The sequence below is a fragment of the Rhinichthys klamathensis genome, unplaced genomic scaffold, assembly GCF_029890125.1.
Source record: "Rhinichthys klamathensis goyatoka isolate OS25496 unplaced genomic scaffold, OSU_Roscu_1.1 h1tg000147l_1, whole genome shotgun sequence".
NCBI classification, from domain to species: Eukaryota; Metazoa; Chordata; class Actinopteri; order Cypriniformes; family Leuciscidae; genus Rhinichthys; species Rhinichthys klamathensis.
Genome location: NW_026606682.1, coordinates 2,518,871 through 2,536,616, shown reverse-complemented (window position 1 = coordinate 2,536,616; position 17,746 = coordinate 2,518,871). Strand labels below are relative to the sequence as shown.

Here is a 17,746-nt window from a genome sequence, read left to right as displayed (position 1 = left end):
TTTTTATTTTTTTGCTTTGTTTAATTTGCTTCACTTTTTGTATACTTTTGTTATTTTGTTTTGCTTTTTGATTATTTTTATTTTGTATTTTGTTTTTGCTTTGCATTTTTCTTTGATTTATTATTTGATTTGTACTTTTGTTGTTTTATCATTTGTTTTGCTTTTTGTTTTTTTTGCTTTGCTTTGCTTTGTGCTTTTCTTTTACACTTTTGCTGTTTCTTTGTTTTTGTGTGGTATTTTATATAGTTGAATAACTGATGCATAGATTCCTCATGTTTGCTGTCAGTGCTTGTTGGGCGTTATTGTAATGCGCCCGTGGTGGGCTTGTGTTGGTCCTGCAGGTCTGAGCAGTGACAGTGGGTTAGGTGGCAGTACTGATGGCAGCACTGACGTCTTGGTGTTTGAGTCTGTGGTGGACAGTGTCACAGAGGAGGGTGAGTCAACCACTGTGTGACGGTGTTAACCAAGTCTTCATATTCCATACTGACTGTTGAAGCAGTTGAATCATGTGTTACATGTGTGTTTGTAATGTTCAGAGTGTGAGGTTTCTGAAGACTCAAGCAATGAGGCTGAACTTGAGCCGGAGGCGTCAGATCCAGAGGATTTGAGAGAACTGGATCCCGGGGCGTTACTCTATAAGGCCTGTCAGGCGCGCAATCTGCCCATCATGGCTGAAGCTCTGGCACATGGGGCTGACGTCAACTCGGTCAATGAGGAGGACGAGGGGAAAAGCCCCCTTATTCAGGCTGTGATTGGAGTGAGTCAGTCCAAAAATATCCAGATGCATTGCTTACACACACATTAAACAGTGATCTAAATAAGAAGTGAAGGTAACTTTAATAGCATGTTAAATAACCATGAACCATTTTGAGGTTTTAAAGCCCTAATCCTCTGTTTTTTTACATTCAGGGTTCCTTGATAGCCTGTGAGTTTCTGCTCCAAAATGCTGCAGATGTCAACCAAAGAGATCAGAGAGGGAGAGGCCCGCTGCATCACGCCACATACTTGGGTCATACTGGGTGAGGGCACTTCACTTGCTGTCTTAAGGCCCTCATGCTCTTTTTCGTTCTTCGCTTACGGATAAAATGAAGGCGAAAAAACGTGAGCAGCGATTTACTGTTAGCGAACATCCCACGCCATCCACACTGCGTTTAGATGAATATGTAAATATGTACTGCGTGCTTTCCTCTCAATAACAAAATACACACAACAAAATTAAGAAAACAGCAAGCATTTTTTTTATAAAGCTTGAGAAAAGCATCTGATCATAGCAACGTGGATATGTTTGCATGTGCTCTGCAATTCGGCACGTCACTTTATTTATGTATCACTTTATACAATAGATTGCTTAAAATCAAGCAGCTGTCAGCGTTTAATTTCATCAGAAGTACAACTTCATTTTCTACTATAAAGCAGCAAATCCTGAGTGCAATATTCCCTCTATGAATCTATTTTACTTATTGGAATAACCACAATACAGATTTCTCACAATACAAGTTTTACATCATTTTTACTCAGTAGCTGAATACCCTACATTCATTTCCTGTTCTGTGATGTCTTAAATGGCAGCATTATTATACTTTTAATACATACAATTGTACTGAATATATTTACCATATTCGTGCACTGTGGTATTTACATGGTAAATATTTCAAAGAATACCATGGTTTTACCATTAGAACATTTAGATGGACTGATACAGGGCTCAGAAAATTGGTTTTGTCGTGATAAGATGTCGAATCAAGCTAAACTTTTCTGCAAGTGTATTTACTTGATCTTCTGTTGGTCTATTTCCAGTCAAGTGTGTTTGTTCCTGAAACGAGGAGCGACCCAGAACGATGGTGATGAGGACGGACACGACCCGCTGAGCATAGCAGTTCAAGCTGCTAACGCTGACATAGTTACTCTGTAAGTTTATAAAGTTCCTATGCACCAGTATGTGCTTCTATACGTTATACTTAGTACACTATTGTTCAAAAGTTTGGGGTCAGCAAGATTTTTTTGGTCACACTTTAGATTAGGGTCCAATTCTCACTATTAACTAAGACTTTTGCCTCGGTAAACTGTTACTTGAGGTAGTTGTTAATTTTAGGTATTGGTGTAAATGTAGAATATGGTTATGCAGAATAAGGCATTAATGTGTGCTTTATAAGTACTAATTAACAGCCAATATCCTAGTAATATGCATGCTAGTGCCCTATGAAATCCATTTTATTTGTTCCCAAATTCCGTTTGTTTTTTTTTGTTAGTTTTTTCTGGATTACGTTTTGTTTTTTGGACTCCATTTTAATGGTTAAATTAAATTTTAGTAATCAAAAAGCATGTTTAATTAATTGAAAATATGAAACAATTTATTAAAAGTTTAACACAAATTATGTTTAGGGCCGAAATGCGTTTTATTTTTTAGTTTTTTTTAATTCCGTTTATTTTTTTACCAAATCATGTTTTCTGTTTTAAGTTTTCTGGATTCCATTTTAATGGTTTAATTAAATTTCAATAATAAAAAGCATGTCTAATTAATTTAATTCATAAAAACAACAATTTATAAAGGTTTTTTTTCTTTCTTTTTTTTTAAAAATTCTGGCAATCAATTTTTGCGGTTTAATATTCACAAACACTAGTCTATATCACGATTTGATTTAAGTGTACTGACCTGATTTTTATTTATTCATCAAAAATTTGACTCTGTGAATTTTCCGCATTATACAGTAAATGCAGTTTTTATGATTCTGCGATTCCATCCATGTTTTCCACATCTCGGAAATCATAGGGCCCTAGTATGCTAATAATCAACTAGTTAATGATGAGAATTTGACCCTAAAAGAAAGAAAGAAATGTATACTTTTATTCAACATTAAATTGATCAAAAGTGACAGTAAAAAAAACATTTATAATGTTGCAAAATATTTTTATTTCAAATAAAAGTTCTTTTGAACTATATATTTATCAAAAAATCCTGAAAAAGTTTATCATGGTTTCCACAAAAATATTAAGCAGCACAACCGTTTTCAACATTAATAATAATAAGAAACTGTCATAATATTTTATTTAATATTTCATTTTTTTTTATCAAATAAATACAGCCTTGGTGAGCATAAAATTATTTTGTTCAATAACATAAAAAAAATCTTACCAACCCCAAACTTTTGAATGGTAGTGTGTGTATATATAAGAAACTGTACAAAGTTTGATTCCAAATCAAAGCTCTCTTTCTTCTCTCTTTTTCTCTCTGGACAGGTTACGTCTAGCACGCATGAACGAGGAGATGCGCGAGTCTGAGGGTCCGTTCGGTCAGCCAGGTCAATATTCTAGCAGCAGTCCCACCGAGCAGCAGTATAAGAAATGCATACAAGAGTTTATCTGTCTCAACATAGCAGAGTGCTAGAGCGCCCAGTGTAGCGCTTTCCCATCACTCCCAACAAGACCTGCCATGTGTTTTTCTGTACAGATTCCAGCTAAACCAGCTTCTGATGGGTTTAAATGGTTTCTAGCTGGTCAGTATCTGGTCCAAGCTGGTTTAGGTGGTTAATCAGGCAAACTTTCAGTCAATGGGGCCCAGTTTAACCTAGTAGACCATCTTGCTCAAACTGGTTACAGCTGGTTAACCATATCCCAGAACAGAACTTGTTGACCACTTCACATCACATTTCAAAGTTAGTCACATGATTGACTGGCCACCATAGTTTGGCCTAGCAAACAGTGGTGCTTCTCATTTCAAGACAGTACCTGTGGTTTAGATAATCGTGATGGGTTTGGTCAAATACCAGTTACACAAAGCTTTGCGTCCAAAATCGCATACTCTCTCGAGTAGTTACTTATTCTAAATAATTACTTCATGATGCTAAAAAACTACATTCTATATAGTATGAGTATGACTAACTGCATTCGCCATGCTGTCATTATCATGTGACTTTACCAGCGTCAGTTGCGTCGCTTCACTGCCATTCACAAATCCTCTCCCGTGGCCTCATGGGATAGTAAAGTATCCATCATATGCACACTTCAGAATCTCCCCGGAAGTAGTAGGTCATCCGGGTACGTTTCGCCCCCTCTTTTATATGAGTACTGTGAATTCGGACATAATTCTTTTGTCACACACTGTTTTTCGCCAACTATATAGTAGGGAAGTATGCGATTTCGGATGCAGCCACAGACTATTGCACTTTCACTCATCACTTACACTTCAAACAGTATTATACAGTATGTTAGGCAGCGGCCTATCTATTCTAACAGTGTTTTAGAGGCTTTTTGTACACGTGGTTTAAACGGATCGGCCTCTTAAAAACTGTTTTGTGCTTGCAAACGCATGAAGGAGAGTGAGTCGGATCGAAAACTGTGATTATTATATGTCATAAATGTATAAAGTGTCTAATCTACTAACTGAAAACGTGATTTTGTCGACCTTAATGCCACTGTTATGCACTTTTTATTAACTCCACTATCGTTTTTGTTTGCTTTTATGGATGATGGTGTAGAAAATGCCTCAAATGGGATTTTTATGCTTTTATGAGGACCACCCAGAGCAATAGTGCAATGATACAATGATTTTTTTTTTGTATTGTGGTAACAGATTGTATTTTTGTAACTTCATATACTTGTGAATTTCACAGTTCACAACCAAACTCCAAGTTCAGACACCAAAAACAAAATTGCCAATTTATTTACTGGGTTGTAAAATAAAAGAGTACCGATTAACAATACGCTACCATTCAAAAGTTTGGGGTTAGTATATTTTTGAAAATAAGTATTTTATGCTCATCAAGGCTATATTTATTAAAATACAAAACAGTAAACAATCAAAAACAGTAAAATTGTGAAATATTATTACAATTTAACACAACTGTTTTCTATTTGAATCTATTTTAAAATGTAATTTATTCCTGTGATGACAAAGCTGAATTTTCAGCATCATTCCTCCAGTCTTCTGTGTCACATGATCCTTCAGAAATCATTCTAATATGCTATATTTCTGCTCAAGAAACGTATCAATGTTGAAAACAGTTGTCCCGCTTCATATTTTTAGGGAAACTTCAGGATTCTTTGATGAATATAATGTTTAAAAGACCAGCATTTATTTAAAATAGAAATCTTTTGTAACATAATAAATGCCTTAACTGTCGCATCCTTGCTGAATAAAAGTAATAATTCAACCCCAAACTTTTGAGCAGTAGTGTATGTGTTATTGTAAAATGCAGTAGTTTTATTCGTGTTTGTTAATCTTCAGTGCACTGATTGCTGTTGCTCTGGTCTGTTTGGTTTCCTTCATGAATCTGTTGGCGGATGAAATCTCATAATACGGTCTCAATTTCCAAACTTCTGCTTTATAATGGAGTGGATACTATAAAGCATGAGCATATCTAATATTGGATGGCATTGTAAGCGAGTTAACATGTGATGTCATATATATTTATTCCTGGCAGTCCTAAATATATTCATGAGACGTGTTCTCATGGTGTGTTTTGATTATGTAAACTCATGATACCATCACTTTAACTCAAGATCTTAACCAAAGACCACAGATATGTTATAAGGACCCCTTTTCCCCAAAGCAATCAAAAACATGGCACTTGTTGAGAGAAAATTCATTTGTAAATGTGTTATTTGTAGTTTGTGAACAGGCTAGATTACTGTATTGTTCCCCGAAATGTACTGAGTGAAAGGTCACCGGTCGGTGTGTCGTCTTTGTCTCGCTGGCCAATGAAATCGTAGCACTTTCTTATTATCGTTTTGTGACTATCGAATCAGTATGACTCCCGAAGCAGCGAAAAACTGAACAACCAAAAGCATCATTTTATTAAAAATAAATAAAATAATGCACCAATACAAAAAATACCATATAAAAAGATGTATTTCTCGATGGTGGCTGTAGCACATAACCTCTTCTACTGCTTGCTTTCATATTTCTGCGGGGTTTTTTGTTTTGTTTTTCATGTCGGTGTCATGCTGCGATTTTTGTAAAAAAAAAAAAAAAGTCTGAATATTGTATAACTGAAGATTCTTGTGTAAATTATAACCTCTGCAACTTCTTTTTTTTTTCTTTTTGCTCTTCATTTCTGCCCTTTTATCTGTCATTTCCTTCTAAACCGAAAAGAATCATGACAATAAATGAACCGTGAATGAAGTACTAACTGCTTGTGCTTGGCTTTTCTTCTCCTGCCTCTTTCTTCTGTCTGCTGAGTTAGTGTGCACTATTATAACATTAACGCAACTCACTCATCAACCCAAGTTTGCTGCTGTAAGGTTTGGAGGAAATTACTTTTTTCTTCTTGGATCTTGTATGATTTTTTTTTTTGAGGGCCTTAGAGACCCTGATAATTTACATGTAAAAATAATCATATCATTTTTTTTAATTAACATTTATTTTGCCTTTAAAAATGTTCCTCTGACTGAATAAAAGAGAGCTCTTAGAACATCAGGGTTAAATATATGTTTTATATATAGTGTATATTTAATATCGTTCCAAACATTTGATGGCCAGCAAGATTTTTTTTATGTTTTTGAAATTATCGTCTTATGCTCACCTAGGCTGCTTTTATTTGATCAAAAATTGATAGAAATCTGTAATATTGTAATATTATAATGTTGTACTATAATATTATAACAATTTAAAATAACTGTTATCTATTCTAATTTTAATATGTAATTTATTCCTGTGATGCAAAGCTGAATTTTCAGTATCATTACTCCAATCTTCAGAGTCACATGACCCTTCAGAAATCATTCTAATATGCTGATTTGCTGCTCAGAAAACATTTATTACTTTTGATTATCAATGTTGAAAATGGTTGTGCTGCTTAATAATTTTGTGGAAACGATACTTTTTTTGTTGTTCAAAGCAAAGCATTTATTGGAAAAAAAAAATTTGTAACAATGTAAAAGTCTGTTACTGTTTAATCAATTTAATGCATCCTTGAATTAAAAATATTAATACCTTTAAAAAAAATCATACTTATCCTAAAATCTTAAACATTAGTGTATGTCGTATTATTACGAATCGTTGACAGACAAAACAAACAAAAAAATGTTGTATGTATATATATATTATATATATATATATATATATATATATATATATATATACTGTATATATATATGCCAATTCACTTGATTGCATTAACTGTTTTAATAGAATATTGTTTTTAAGTTAAGAACCACATAAAGTGATTTATTTTGTACCTCGGTTTGTAAAATAACTCGTACCTTAGTTTATAAAAACAAAAAAATGCACAACAGGTATGCCATGACACGGTTGTCTCATAGACCTCTATTATAAGTTTATTAAATTCAACATAACTCAACTTCTTTTTAAACTGAAATATCTCTTTAAATGGTTGTCCTGCAAACACTAGTCAGTACGCATGAGTACCCGTCCTGGGAAGACAGGGACAGTCTCCTCATTTTAAATCAAGCATGTGAAATTCACACAGTTTGGCAGTGTGTTCAAACCCACCCTTTTGTCCCCTCTAAAGTTTCAGTTGTTGTCATGGTTATAAGAAAGTTTCAGTTGTTGTCATGGTTATAAGACGATACAAAGAAGACCCTATATGGCACAAAGATCTGGAGACGGTTCATTTTGATGGGGGTGCTGTTTGTGTCCCTTATTTCTAAAGTGCATTAAAATGTGTTGAAAACACCTATCGTAAAAGACTTATTCGCCTTGCTTTACTTTGCCTGCTTTTGCATTAGTAAAGTAGTAGTAAACTAAACTTCTAAATTAAGATAACTATTGCTATAAGCTTGTTTCCACCACAGAATAAAAAGAAAAAAAAAGTAATTGACTTTTTATCTCACAATTCTGACATTTTCAAGCAATTTCTAGTTTATATCTCACAATTCTTAGAAAAAAAGTCTGAATTTCGAGTTTATATCTTGCAAATCTGACTATATTTCTCACAATTCTGAGTTTATAATTCGCAATTCTGACTTTTTTATAACTCAACACTGACGTCTAGCGATCAAAATAGAGCAAATCCCCTTTTGAAAGTAACATGGCGCTTCAAATAACGATTGTATCGATTACATCGTGACTTTACAAGTGACTGTAAAAAATTGATTTGTCATTGAATCGTTCATTCAAGAGATTCGTTCAAAAACGCTGATTCATCCAGTAATAAAACAAGTGAAGTATTTGTAGCCGTGTCTCCTTTTGAAGGCTGTGTCCTCTGGAGGTCTCATTTGTCGGCCGTGTACGTCATCACATTATGTCTTATTTCAGAAAAGTAACCATTATATAATTGAATGTTATTTCTTGTGAAGCATAAATTGTTGTAATTCCCTAATGACTTTGGAATGTAATGGTAACTTTAATGAAATGAGGCAGCCTCTATGACGTGCGCGGCCAACAGATCTTCGGAATGAGACAGCTTGTGAGTGAGTCATTGAATCATTCATTCAAGAGATTTGTTCAAAAATGCTGATTTGTCCAGTCATGAAACAAGTGGAGTCTTCGTGAGTGAGTCATTGAATCATTCATTCAAACCAGTTTAAAAAAAATATCCATTCAAATTTATTAAACATTTTCAAAAAGACTGCAGTAATTAATATTTTGTCAGAACCTCTAGTCAATTAAATGTAAAGAATTGTGATTGTCAATTTATTGTTCAGCTCTAGTTGCAAATCAGACTTTTTTCACCGAAGTGTGAGATATCAACTCGTAATTGCAAGTTATAAAGTCCAAACTCGCAATTGTGAGATCAAGTGTCACAATTTTGTTTTTTCTTTTTTGTTCCGTGACTCCGATCACATTACAGCTGCATTTGAGGTGTTTTGTATAGTGAAAATGAACTGTGTTTGCTCCCATTTTAGGTGACACCACCTACCTGGATATTTTCCGGGAGTTTTCCCATATGGCATCCCACAATCCTGAGAAGTTGAAGCGGAGGAGCGTTCACTTCCGTCACTCCTTCAGGTGATATCCGTTGAGGAATCTGTTAGATAAATGCAAATATTGCGTTATAAACACACACACATATAATTAAATATATTTCTTCTTAATCTCTTCTAGAGTATGAACGACCAACCCTGTTAAACTTTGGACACCAAACAAGCTGGAGCAGAAGACACTTTGACTAGCTGATATAAGAAGTGTGATGGAGATGAGCGTGAAGGACTTGAAACAAAAATTGTGGTCGTGTTGAATGTTTTTAATGATTTTAATGATATTTTTTGTAGCTTTATGGGGGTCAGCTGGACTTAACCCCCAATGTTTTGTGTTTGTTTTCTTCATTTGCATTCTCCTTTTTTTAGCCATAGACCGTAACAGACATCCAAACATCTACAATTTATGATTACACGTCTAAAACATATAATCAAAAGATCATGCATGAATGCTTTCCCATTTTACATTTCATCTCAGTACTCTTACAAGCATCACTTTTACCCTCTATTATAAAACATATCCAGCACTGATTTTTCTTTTTTCTTTTTTGAAAGCAGTTGAAATAAGGAAGTTGTTTTTGGAGAATCTGCAGTGATTTTGTCTGTTGCTATAGTGATGAATGTACTGTTTTGTATTGACTATGCTGGTGTAGTCTATATATTTTATCTGTACAGCCACTATAAATCATTGCAAATTCAAATGCAGATATTGTATTTTGTCTTTTTAGATACAAATTGATAATATAAAATGATGGTATTTTGTAAAAATGCAAAAAGTGGTAAATAAATATCTCTAAAAAATCAAAATAAAATATCTCTATTGTGATTTAAAATTATGATTTTGATGTATATTAATCTGGGTTATTTATGCATAGTGTATGAAACGTAAAGGTGATACATGTTTTGGCCGCAGTATATTTTTCCAAAAAAAAAAAAAAAATTACAATTCTTCCCCCCCCCCCCCACACACACACAATTTCATGTATCTCTGATGAAGACAAAATAAGAGGACATTGGACATGATTCGGGACATTTAACGGACAAGACATCCTTTCAGAGTTACCTTACATTCGTGCGTCCACAAGAAGTGGACATTGAGAATCGAGATTTCATCCAGCCCGGACGATTGAATTGTTCTTAATATGAGCCAGTTCTTTAGTGAATCTAAAACATTCAGTGCGATTCGCAAACGAATGACTCTTGTGAATCGATTCTTTATAGTGAATTCAAAATAGTGAATTCAAAAGGACCGTATAAAAAAAACCCCTGTAATGTTGAGTCAATACATATAAAAACACAAACCAACATATTCTCACATGTGAAAGGTCATCCCAATTATTGGGAATTTTATTCTCTGCGGTTTAACAACGAGAAGCAGCGCAATGTTGTGACATCAAGAATCATTATTCTTAATTTGAGTGACGACACGCTGACCGTTCCAAGATGGCGGGACAAATGACTCTTACGAGTCGGTTCTTTAGACCTATATCACTGACTGCTCATGTATGTTCATGTAACAACGTGTATTTAAAGATACACATTTTGTATAAATAATGTGATAATAACTAATAATACTAGATAAATAACTAATAACTAATTCCTTTAAAAAAATCCCGTCGTTAAAATCCTTACAATTCCCATCGATACTGCTAAAACGCATTTCTTTTTCATGTGTGTGCAACCCGCTCAGTTTTGAGTCAGTTTACGTCAGACATTTATTTTGAAAATCAACCGAATGCTTTTCAGAACTTTTATTTTGTCATTTTACATCATCACTTCCTTGTGTTGCGGCAGCCATATTGGCATGGGGGATAGATGACAATTTCACCTTAGCCGAAGAGCTACATTTTTGTTATTTTTGAAAGTTTATCAAGTGCGTATTCACTCTGAACTAAAGGGATATCAATATATCACCACAATTTGACCCTGGTCGATCCCGTGGAGGGCGTTGAAAGAGGTGAGACGAAACCGTTAAAAATCCCTTTGCAGTGTCTAAGGCTGTGTTTTAAAACCTAGCGAACTATTTACTTATCTATTTATACCTGTCTGTCACTGTTATTGTCTTATTTTGTCTACATATGCTGACCATGAAGGTGTTAACCGCTCTATAAACATACGCTACCACGTTGTTCTAAAAAGCTCAACAGTTCTGGTCATTTTTTGCTTAACGTTAAATGTCTGTCGTTGTGTATTTAATTTTGTACAGTTTAGTGTATTGCGAAGACGATGTAAGATCGTTCTTTCCGTTTGTGTCAAGCTGCTTCCTTATTGACAATCGTAACAACATGGTTGCAGTTAATGTCAACAAACATGATCTGAATAGCGTTGATGTATTTCAGGCTTTATAGGTTATTAAGAATATACTGTTGCTTCATATTAGTGTCTTTTATGAAGAATGGGAAGTGTTCATTGTGTAACTGAGAGTACCATGTGATTTCACAGATGAGCAACAACTTAAACAAGAGGGCCCCAACAACAGCAACACAGCGGTTAAAACAGGACTACCTCCGCATCAAGAAAGATCCAGTTCCGTATATCTGTGCTGAACCTCTGCCCTCCAACATCTTGGAATGGTACATTTGGTTTCCTTTAAAACATTTAGATAGACAGACTTACTGTTTTTTATTGCCTAGTGATTTGAGTTTGGAACTGTCAAGTTTGACTCTTAATTCTTAAAGTTCCCCCTTTTACACTTGTTTGTGAATGTTGCAGACCTTTAAAGTTTATGATGAATAAAATTATTGTCTCAAAGAAAGATCTGATTCTGAACTGCCTGAAACGAGTTGTCAGTAATTAGTCTTACTTCCTTCACAAACCTACACCTCTGACCAATTATCCAGACCAATCACGGATTGGGAAGGGTTTAGACTTTAGAGAAACTGAATCCTTTATCGAACCGTGTCAGACACTGTGAGAAAAGAGGAGATGCTGCAATGTATATTATGAGGAAATTAAAGTGTTTTTTGGCCTTGGATGCATGTGAACCTGTCGTATGAGACCTCAAGGCAAAATTAGGAACCTTTAAAATAGCGTAATAGGGACACTCCCTTATAATCGGTTTTATAATTTCTATTGTATTGAGCAGAATGTTCATACAATGAAGGTGAATGGAGACGGGTGCTTATGAGTTCTTGAAAGGACACAAAAAAAACACCATGAAAAGTGGTCTATATGAATCAAAACAATACATTCCAAGTCTTATGAAGCTACATGATAGCTTTCTGTGAGGATTCAGACAGAAATTTGAGTGCACTACGGTACCTATACTGGCTATTTTTATGGTGCTTATTTGTCCTTTTTGAAGCTTGACAGACGAATATCTGTCACTTTGCTTTTGCTGCATGTAAAAAGTTTAACTGAAAGCAACTTGCACTGACATATCCTAATCCATTATTTTGTCTCAAGATGCACATCAGTAATGTTTTTTTTTCTAAGGTACGTTTATAAAAACTCCTTAAATGGCCTAATCCTGGCTTAATCTAAGCCATGTCTGTGAAACCGGGTCTTAATGTTTTAATGGTTGTAATCATATCACTCTAGATACTATCACATGTTTTCTTCTCTTTCAGGCATTATCTAGTACGTGGCCCTGAGAAAACTCCATATGAAGGTGATTTCCCTCTTTAATTTCACATTAGTGCTTCCCTTTTTAAACTGCTTTGTGCAAAATCTGCTTCATTTTGACTTGTCTTTTGTTTTTCGTAGGGGGTTACTATCATGGCAAACTGATTTTCCCAAGGGAATTTCCCTTCAAACCACCTAGCATATACATGATCACACCCAACGGCAGATTTAAATGTAATACAAGGTAAAGAAAATGTTATCTTTTCAAACTCAGTCTTTCTTTTTCTAAATGTAGGCCCTTACTAAGGGCATTACACAATCCTGAGTGCCTTATTGCTGCTATGAAATGTTTACAATATAAAAAAAAAAATCTTTATTGAGCAGACTCATGAGTTTGCTTTAAATAGTGTTCATATAGGTAGTATGAATGAAATTTGGATGTTCTACATCTGCATGTTGTTACTGTCACGTGACTAGGTTGGGTACCGAAACTCGGTGCCAATAGGGAACCGGTTCCGACGTAAACGGTAGTAACCAGACCGAATAAGAAAGAAAATTTCGGTGCCTGATTTCGGTGCCTAACTTCATTAGGCACACACGCGCACACACACACACACACACACAAGGTCTCTCTCTCTCTCTCTCCGCCGTGCGTGTGCTACACAGTTTGGAGCACAGTTTCTTCTGTCTCGCATGCGCGCTCTTTCTCGCAAGGTTTGGCTGCATTTCACGTGTAAAATTACGTGTCAGAACGCCCTCTGGGTGTGCCGATAGTCTGAATCCCATATAGAATCAAGCCAATTCATTGGCTGATGGCGCCGCATCGACGCACTTACGTCTATGCTGTCGCGCGCGCGCCATCTGCTCCTCAGATTTCTCTGCCGAAAAAGGAAGCTGGTCGGCAGCGCGAGGAGCTTGGCTGCGTCCCGTTCCCTATTGAGAGATATGTTACACCAACCAGAGATGTTCTCTTTCATAGGTTCACTCAACGCTGCGTAGCTAAGAAGCAGTGGGTTTGTAGGCTGCTGTATCACGTGCCGTTTGAACTGACGCGCTACAGCGATCTGTCACATTTCAAAGAGCCAAAACGTTATTTATTGTGTGAATCTCGTAAAAATATTGACAGAATCTGACAGCTGTGGATTTAATCCATATCAAAAGTAACCTTCTCTGTCTTGTCTGTCAGTGTCCTCTTTGTCCGCGATTTTTCTGTGTGAAAAGGGTCATTTGCGTGAGTCTCACGGTCAATGCGTGAGAGTTGGCAGCTCTGCCTGCTAGTAATCTCTATTAATCTCCAGTATTATTACATTGTTTGATACAATATTGTTTCATTTGGTATTATGTAAATATGAATTTTTATTTTATATTGGTTTTATTATTACCATATGTTACTTGTATTTATATTATTTAAAGATTTAAGTTAATATTGTGTCCAGTTTGGCCCTGTAAATTAAAGGGTATTATTTTTTGATAAAGTGTGTGCGGTTTCATTTTCTTAAGTACCGATTTAAGAACCGTTTAAGCACCGGAACCGTTTAAAAAATACCGAGTAGGTACTGGAATCGGATAAAACCCAAACGATACCCAACCCTACACGTGACCTACCAGCATCAGTTGCATCGCTTCACTTCCATTCATAAATCCTCTCCTGTGGCCTCATGGGATTGTAAAGTGTCCATCAAATGTAGTCAAAACGGTAGTAGGAGGTCATCTGAGGACTTTTCGCCTACTGTTTTTTGAATACTATATATTCGGACATACAACTCTATTGGCGTTCTGTTTTTCGCGTACCATCTAGTAGGAAAGTATATGATTTCGGAATTCGGACGCAGCGATAGATTTCATAAGTCTTTCTTATGGGAAGATCAGAAGAACAATACAATTCCTGCATAATGACTAGCTTTCGCTTTCTCTTCCAGGTTGTGTCTTTCCATCACAGATTTTCACCCTGACACGTGGAACCCTGCGTGGTCTGTATCCACCATCTTAACCGGCCTCCTGAGCTTCATGGTTGAAAAAGGCCCGACTCTCGGCAGTATCGAAACCTCTGACTTCACAGTGAGTGTTACGCTGATTTAAAATCACAGTGAAATGCTTTAAGCTGTGTTCCTTCTCATGGTGTTTTTATTAAAGGAATAATTCACCCAAGTGAAGAAATAATTTAGGGCTGCCCCCTAACAGTTGACTAAAAGAGGCTTAGTTGACCAAAAATTGTATTAGTCGGTAAGTCTCAGAAAAAAACAAAACTGGTGGTGAAATCACGCAGTCCGTGAGGGACAGACCGTTAACGGCAGGTCCTTGTGGCAGGAAATCCAAACGTTCGCCTATCATCTATCTACCTTAAATATAGCTTATCATTTGAAACATGTAAGTAGTAGCAACTTTACTTGGCCGCTCGCTCTAATGTTAACCTAGATGAATGTCTTGCATCAAGAGTAGCCTAATACATCATTCGAAATGGACAAATTTTATTTGTGTGCACTCACAATAGCAGCTAAAGGTGTTCCTTTGTAAAATAAAGAAAACAAACAGGATGCACCTTCTGCTGTCTCTGTCTCTGTGAATTGAAGTTTTTCCTTTGTGTTTTTTGTGTACAGATGACAATATTGTCAAAACGATCCCCTTTGGATCTGCAAAAACGACTAAAAATGCTGTATTATGCTGCCAGGCCAGTAGTTGGCGATGTCACTTTGTAAAGAAACACTATGCGCTTAGACTAAACATGTAATATGAATGCGCATGACAACACAAAAACTGAAAACTTTATAAGGCATTTCAGGGGCCTGAAAAAACGCACTAGGCGTGTAAATGAACGGCCAAAACCCATATAAAGTTTTTAGTAGAGAACAGTGTCGTGTAAACTGCCCCTTAATGTGAAAATCAGTCAAATCCTGTAACGTGGCTTTTGTTAAATGCGGTCTACTGCAAGATGTGCTTGATATTAAAAAGAGATATTAAAATCGTAAAAGAGACTTGCCGTTCCCCGTTCCCTGGATGGCCACTTTAAGTGGCATTTTTGTAGGGCTGGAGTTGACCGAAATTGTTTGGATATACAAAAGTGGGCATTGCATTCAGAATTTGTGAAATAATTCAAAATGGAGAGTTATTTTATTTTAAAAATGAACATAAGTTAGCAAGATCAGTTTTAATGGCGTGTTTGTTTGAACGTGTTCCCTGCAGAAAAGACAGTTGGCCTCCCAGAGTCTTGCATTCAACATCAAGGACAAAGTCTTCTGTGAACTGTTTCCAGATGTTGTTGAAGTAAGTGCCAGACTTCCTCACAGATGTATGCATGAGCAGTAACACAGTATTTCAACAATTGTATTAATACTTGATCCCGTTCGTCCCCCATGAAACAGGAAATCAAGCAGAAGCAGCGTATGCAGGAAGAGCTCAGGTCTCGCTCACAGGCGCTGCCCCTCCCTGACGTGGTGCCGGATGGCGAAGCCCATCACGCTCAAAACGGCCACCTGCCCCTGAACGGGCACCTGCCCCCGGGTGCGGCACACCCGCCCGACCTCCAGCAGGTCAACCGTAACCATGGACTCCTGGGTGGAGCGCTCGCTAATTTGTTCGTCATTGTAGGCTTCGCCGCTTTCGCCTACACGGTCAAGTATGTTCTGCGGAGCATCGCGCAGGAATGAATCGCCCAATGAGAACCATCGACAGGACAGACGAAAGGCTGGTGCTGTTCTCACGACCAAATAAAACGAAGCAGTGTCCTGTTAATGAAATTGAGAGCTTGGTGATTTCCTCCATAGTGGTGACAACCAGATCTCGTGTAACACGGCCACTTAAAGGTCAAGGTCACATGAACGGATGGCTTTATTAATATGTAAGGAAATAAAAAAAAAAGAGCAAATTTTCTACCTTACACAGTTCCCAAAGGAAGCCAACTTCATGTGACCATGAAATTAACCAGAGTGGGCTTTTTTTTTAAGGCCTGAATCAGCATTTGTTGTTTTACATGTTTCTCATTGATCTGTAAGATTTTAAAATCTGCGCATATAGTATGCTGGGTTTTTATGTGGAAGATTAAAAGAGAAAAAAAGTCAGAACATTCCTCAAAAGCGAAAGGAAAAAAACGTTCTGATGCGTGTCGCACCACTTATTGCTGTGACGCAAATCCCAGAGTATTTTATGTAATGGAAATGGCTCGACTGTAAACATGCTTTACCGATGGAAACTTGTTTTTAAATGCATTTGTGCTCGCTTACGCTATGCCAACCGTAACAACAAGTTAGGCCGGGGAAGAAGCGGTGTGAAATGAATTATTTGTCTTCTGTTTGTCTGTGATGCGGCGCTCCAAGTGTACATTAACTTTCTTTCAGAGGGGAGTCACTGTCGGCTGAGAGAAAAGTATATGAACTCATTTTTTTTTAGGCCATGCAACACTATAAATTGTTTTTGTGCAATATGTAGGATTGTCAGCACTACTTGGCTTTCACAATACACAGCACTTCTTTTGTTTCCAAGGGTTGTGATTTTATGCAATAATTCTTAATAAATTGAAAAATCCATTTAATTCTTGTTATAAACATAGGCAGGTGAATATGCATTTAATTCTTACATTTCCTGTTATACTGTAAGATCTTTGGTGGTTTTTATTAGGAAAAGTACCTCGGGTTGCACAAGTAATTCACAATGAAGACTTGCTAGTCAAAGTCTAGTTTGCGGAGACCTACCAACCTGCACGGCAAAACATCTCTTTCTGGGTCAGAACGGCCGTGTCGCTGCTCATTCTGACTCGGGAGGGAGTTAATACTCATTATTGTACCAGTATGTTCTGGTCTCCCCCAATTCAAGTGTTCTGATGTCCCGATAGTAGCAGTAATACGTTTTTCAGCACCTCCATGGACACTGTTGATCGATATCCTTTCCTTTAGAGGGGCGTGTAATCAGAGATAGTCATGTTGTGTTTACATTTTGAATAAATAATATTCTATTAAAGAAAGCGGTCGTTCATTTGTGATTCAACTCCACTTCTTGCATTGTTGCATTTGTCAAAATTTTGGAAACATTACTATTTTTGATGTTTTTGAAATAAGTCTCTTATTCTCATCCAGTCTGTATTTATTTGATCAAAAAGACTGAACAAAAACCTAATATTGTGATGTTACAATTTAAAATAATAATGGTTTTCTATTTTAATACATTTTTAAATATAATTAATCCTGTGATCAAAGCTGAATTTTCATCATCATTACTTGATAAATCATTCTAATGATGATTTGATATTCAGTTATTATCAATGTTGGAAACAGTTGTGCTGCTTAATATGTTTTGGAACCTGTGATGCTTTTTT

At 36.3% G+C, this 17,746-nt stretch overlaps 2 protein-coding genes across 3 annotated transcripts in view; both read left to right on the top strand.

Moving 5' to 3' along the window:
* Positions 1–9,689, top strand: part of acap3a (ArfGAP with coiled-coil, ankyrin repeat and PH domains 3a) — a 78,251-nt gene extending 68,562 nt beyond the window's left edge. Inside the window, exons 20-26 of one of the 2 annotated variants that reach the window (XM_056258004.1) lie at positions 342–434; positions 537–757; positions 910–1,019; positions 1,798–1,908; positions 3,238–3,299; positions 8,806–8,908; positions 9,005–9,689. In XM_056258004.1, coding sequence (XP_056113979.1) covers positions 342–434; positions 537–757; positions 910–1,019; positions 1,798–1,908; positions 3,238–3,299; positions 8,806–8,908; positions 9,005–9,011 — 707 coding nt within the window. In that variant the 3' untranslated portion in view covers positions 9,012–9,689. Of the gene's footprint in view, positions 1–334; positions 435–536; positions 758–909; positions 1,020–1,797; positions 1,909–3,237; positions 3,300–8,805; positions 8,909–9,004 lie in introns of both variants that reach the window. The other variant, XM_056258003.1, reaches the window with a different exon arrangement.
* A 952-nt stretch (positions 9,690–10,641) lies between these two features.
* ube2j2 (ubiquitin-conjugating enzyme E2, J2 (UBC6 homolog, yeast)) lies at positions 10,642–17,402 on the top strand. Its single transcript, XM_056258019.1, has 7 exons — positions 10,642–10,834; positions 11,320–11,450; positions 12,447–12,487; positions 12,583–12,685; positions 14,361–14,499; positions 15,622–15,702; positions 15,801–17,402. The coding sequence occupies exons 2-7, from the start codon at positions 11,320–11,322 to the stop codon at positions 16,083–16,085; spliced, it is 780 nt and encodes a 259-aa protein (XP_056113994.1). The 5' UTR covers positions 10,642–10,834; the 3' UTR covers positions 16,086–17,402.
* Positions 17,403–17,746: the final 344 nt, after the last annotated feature.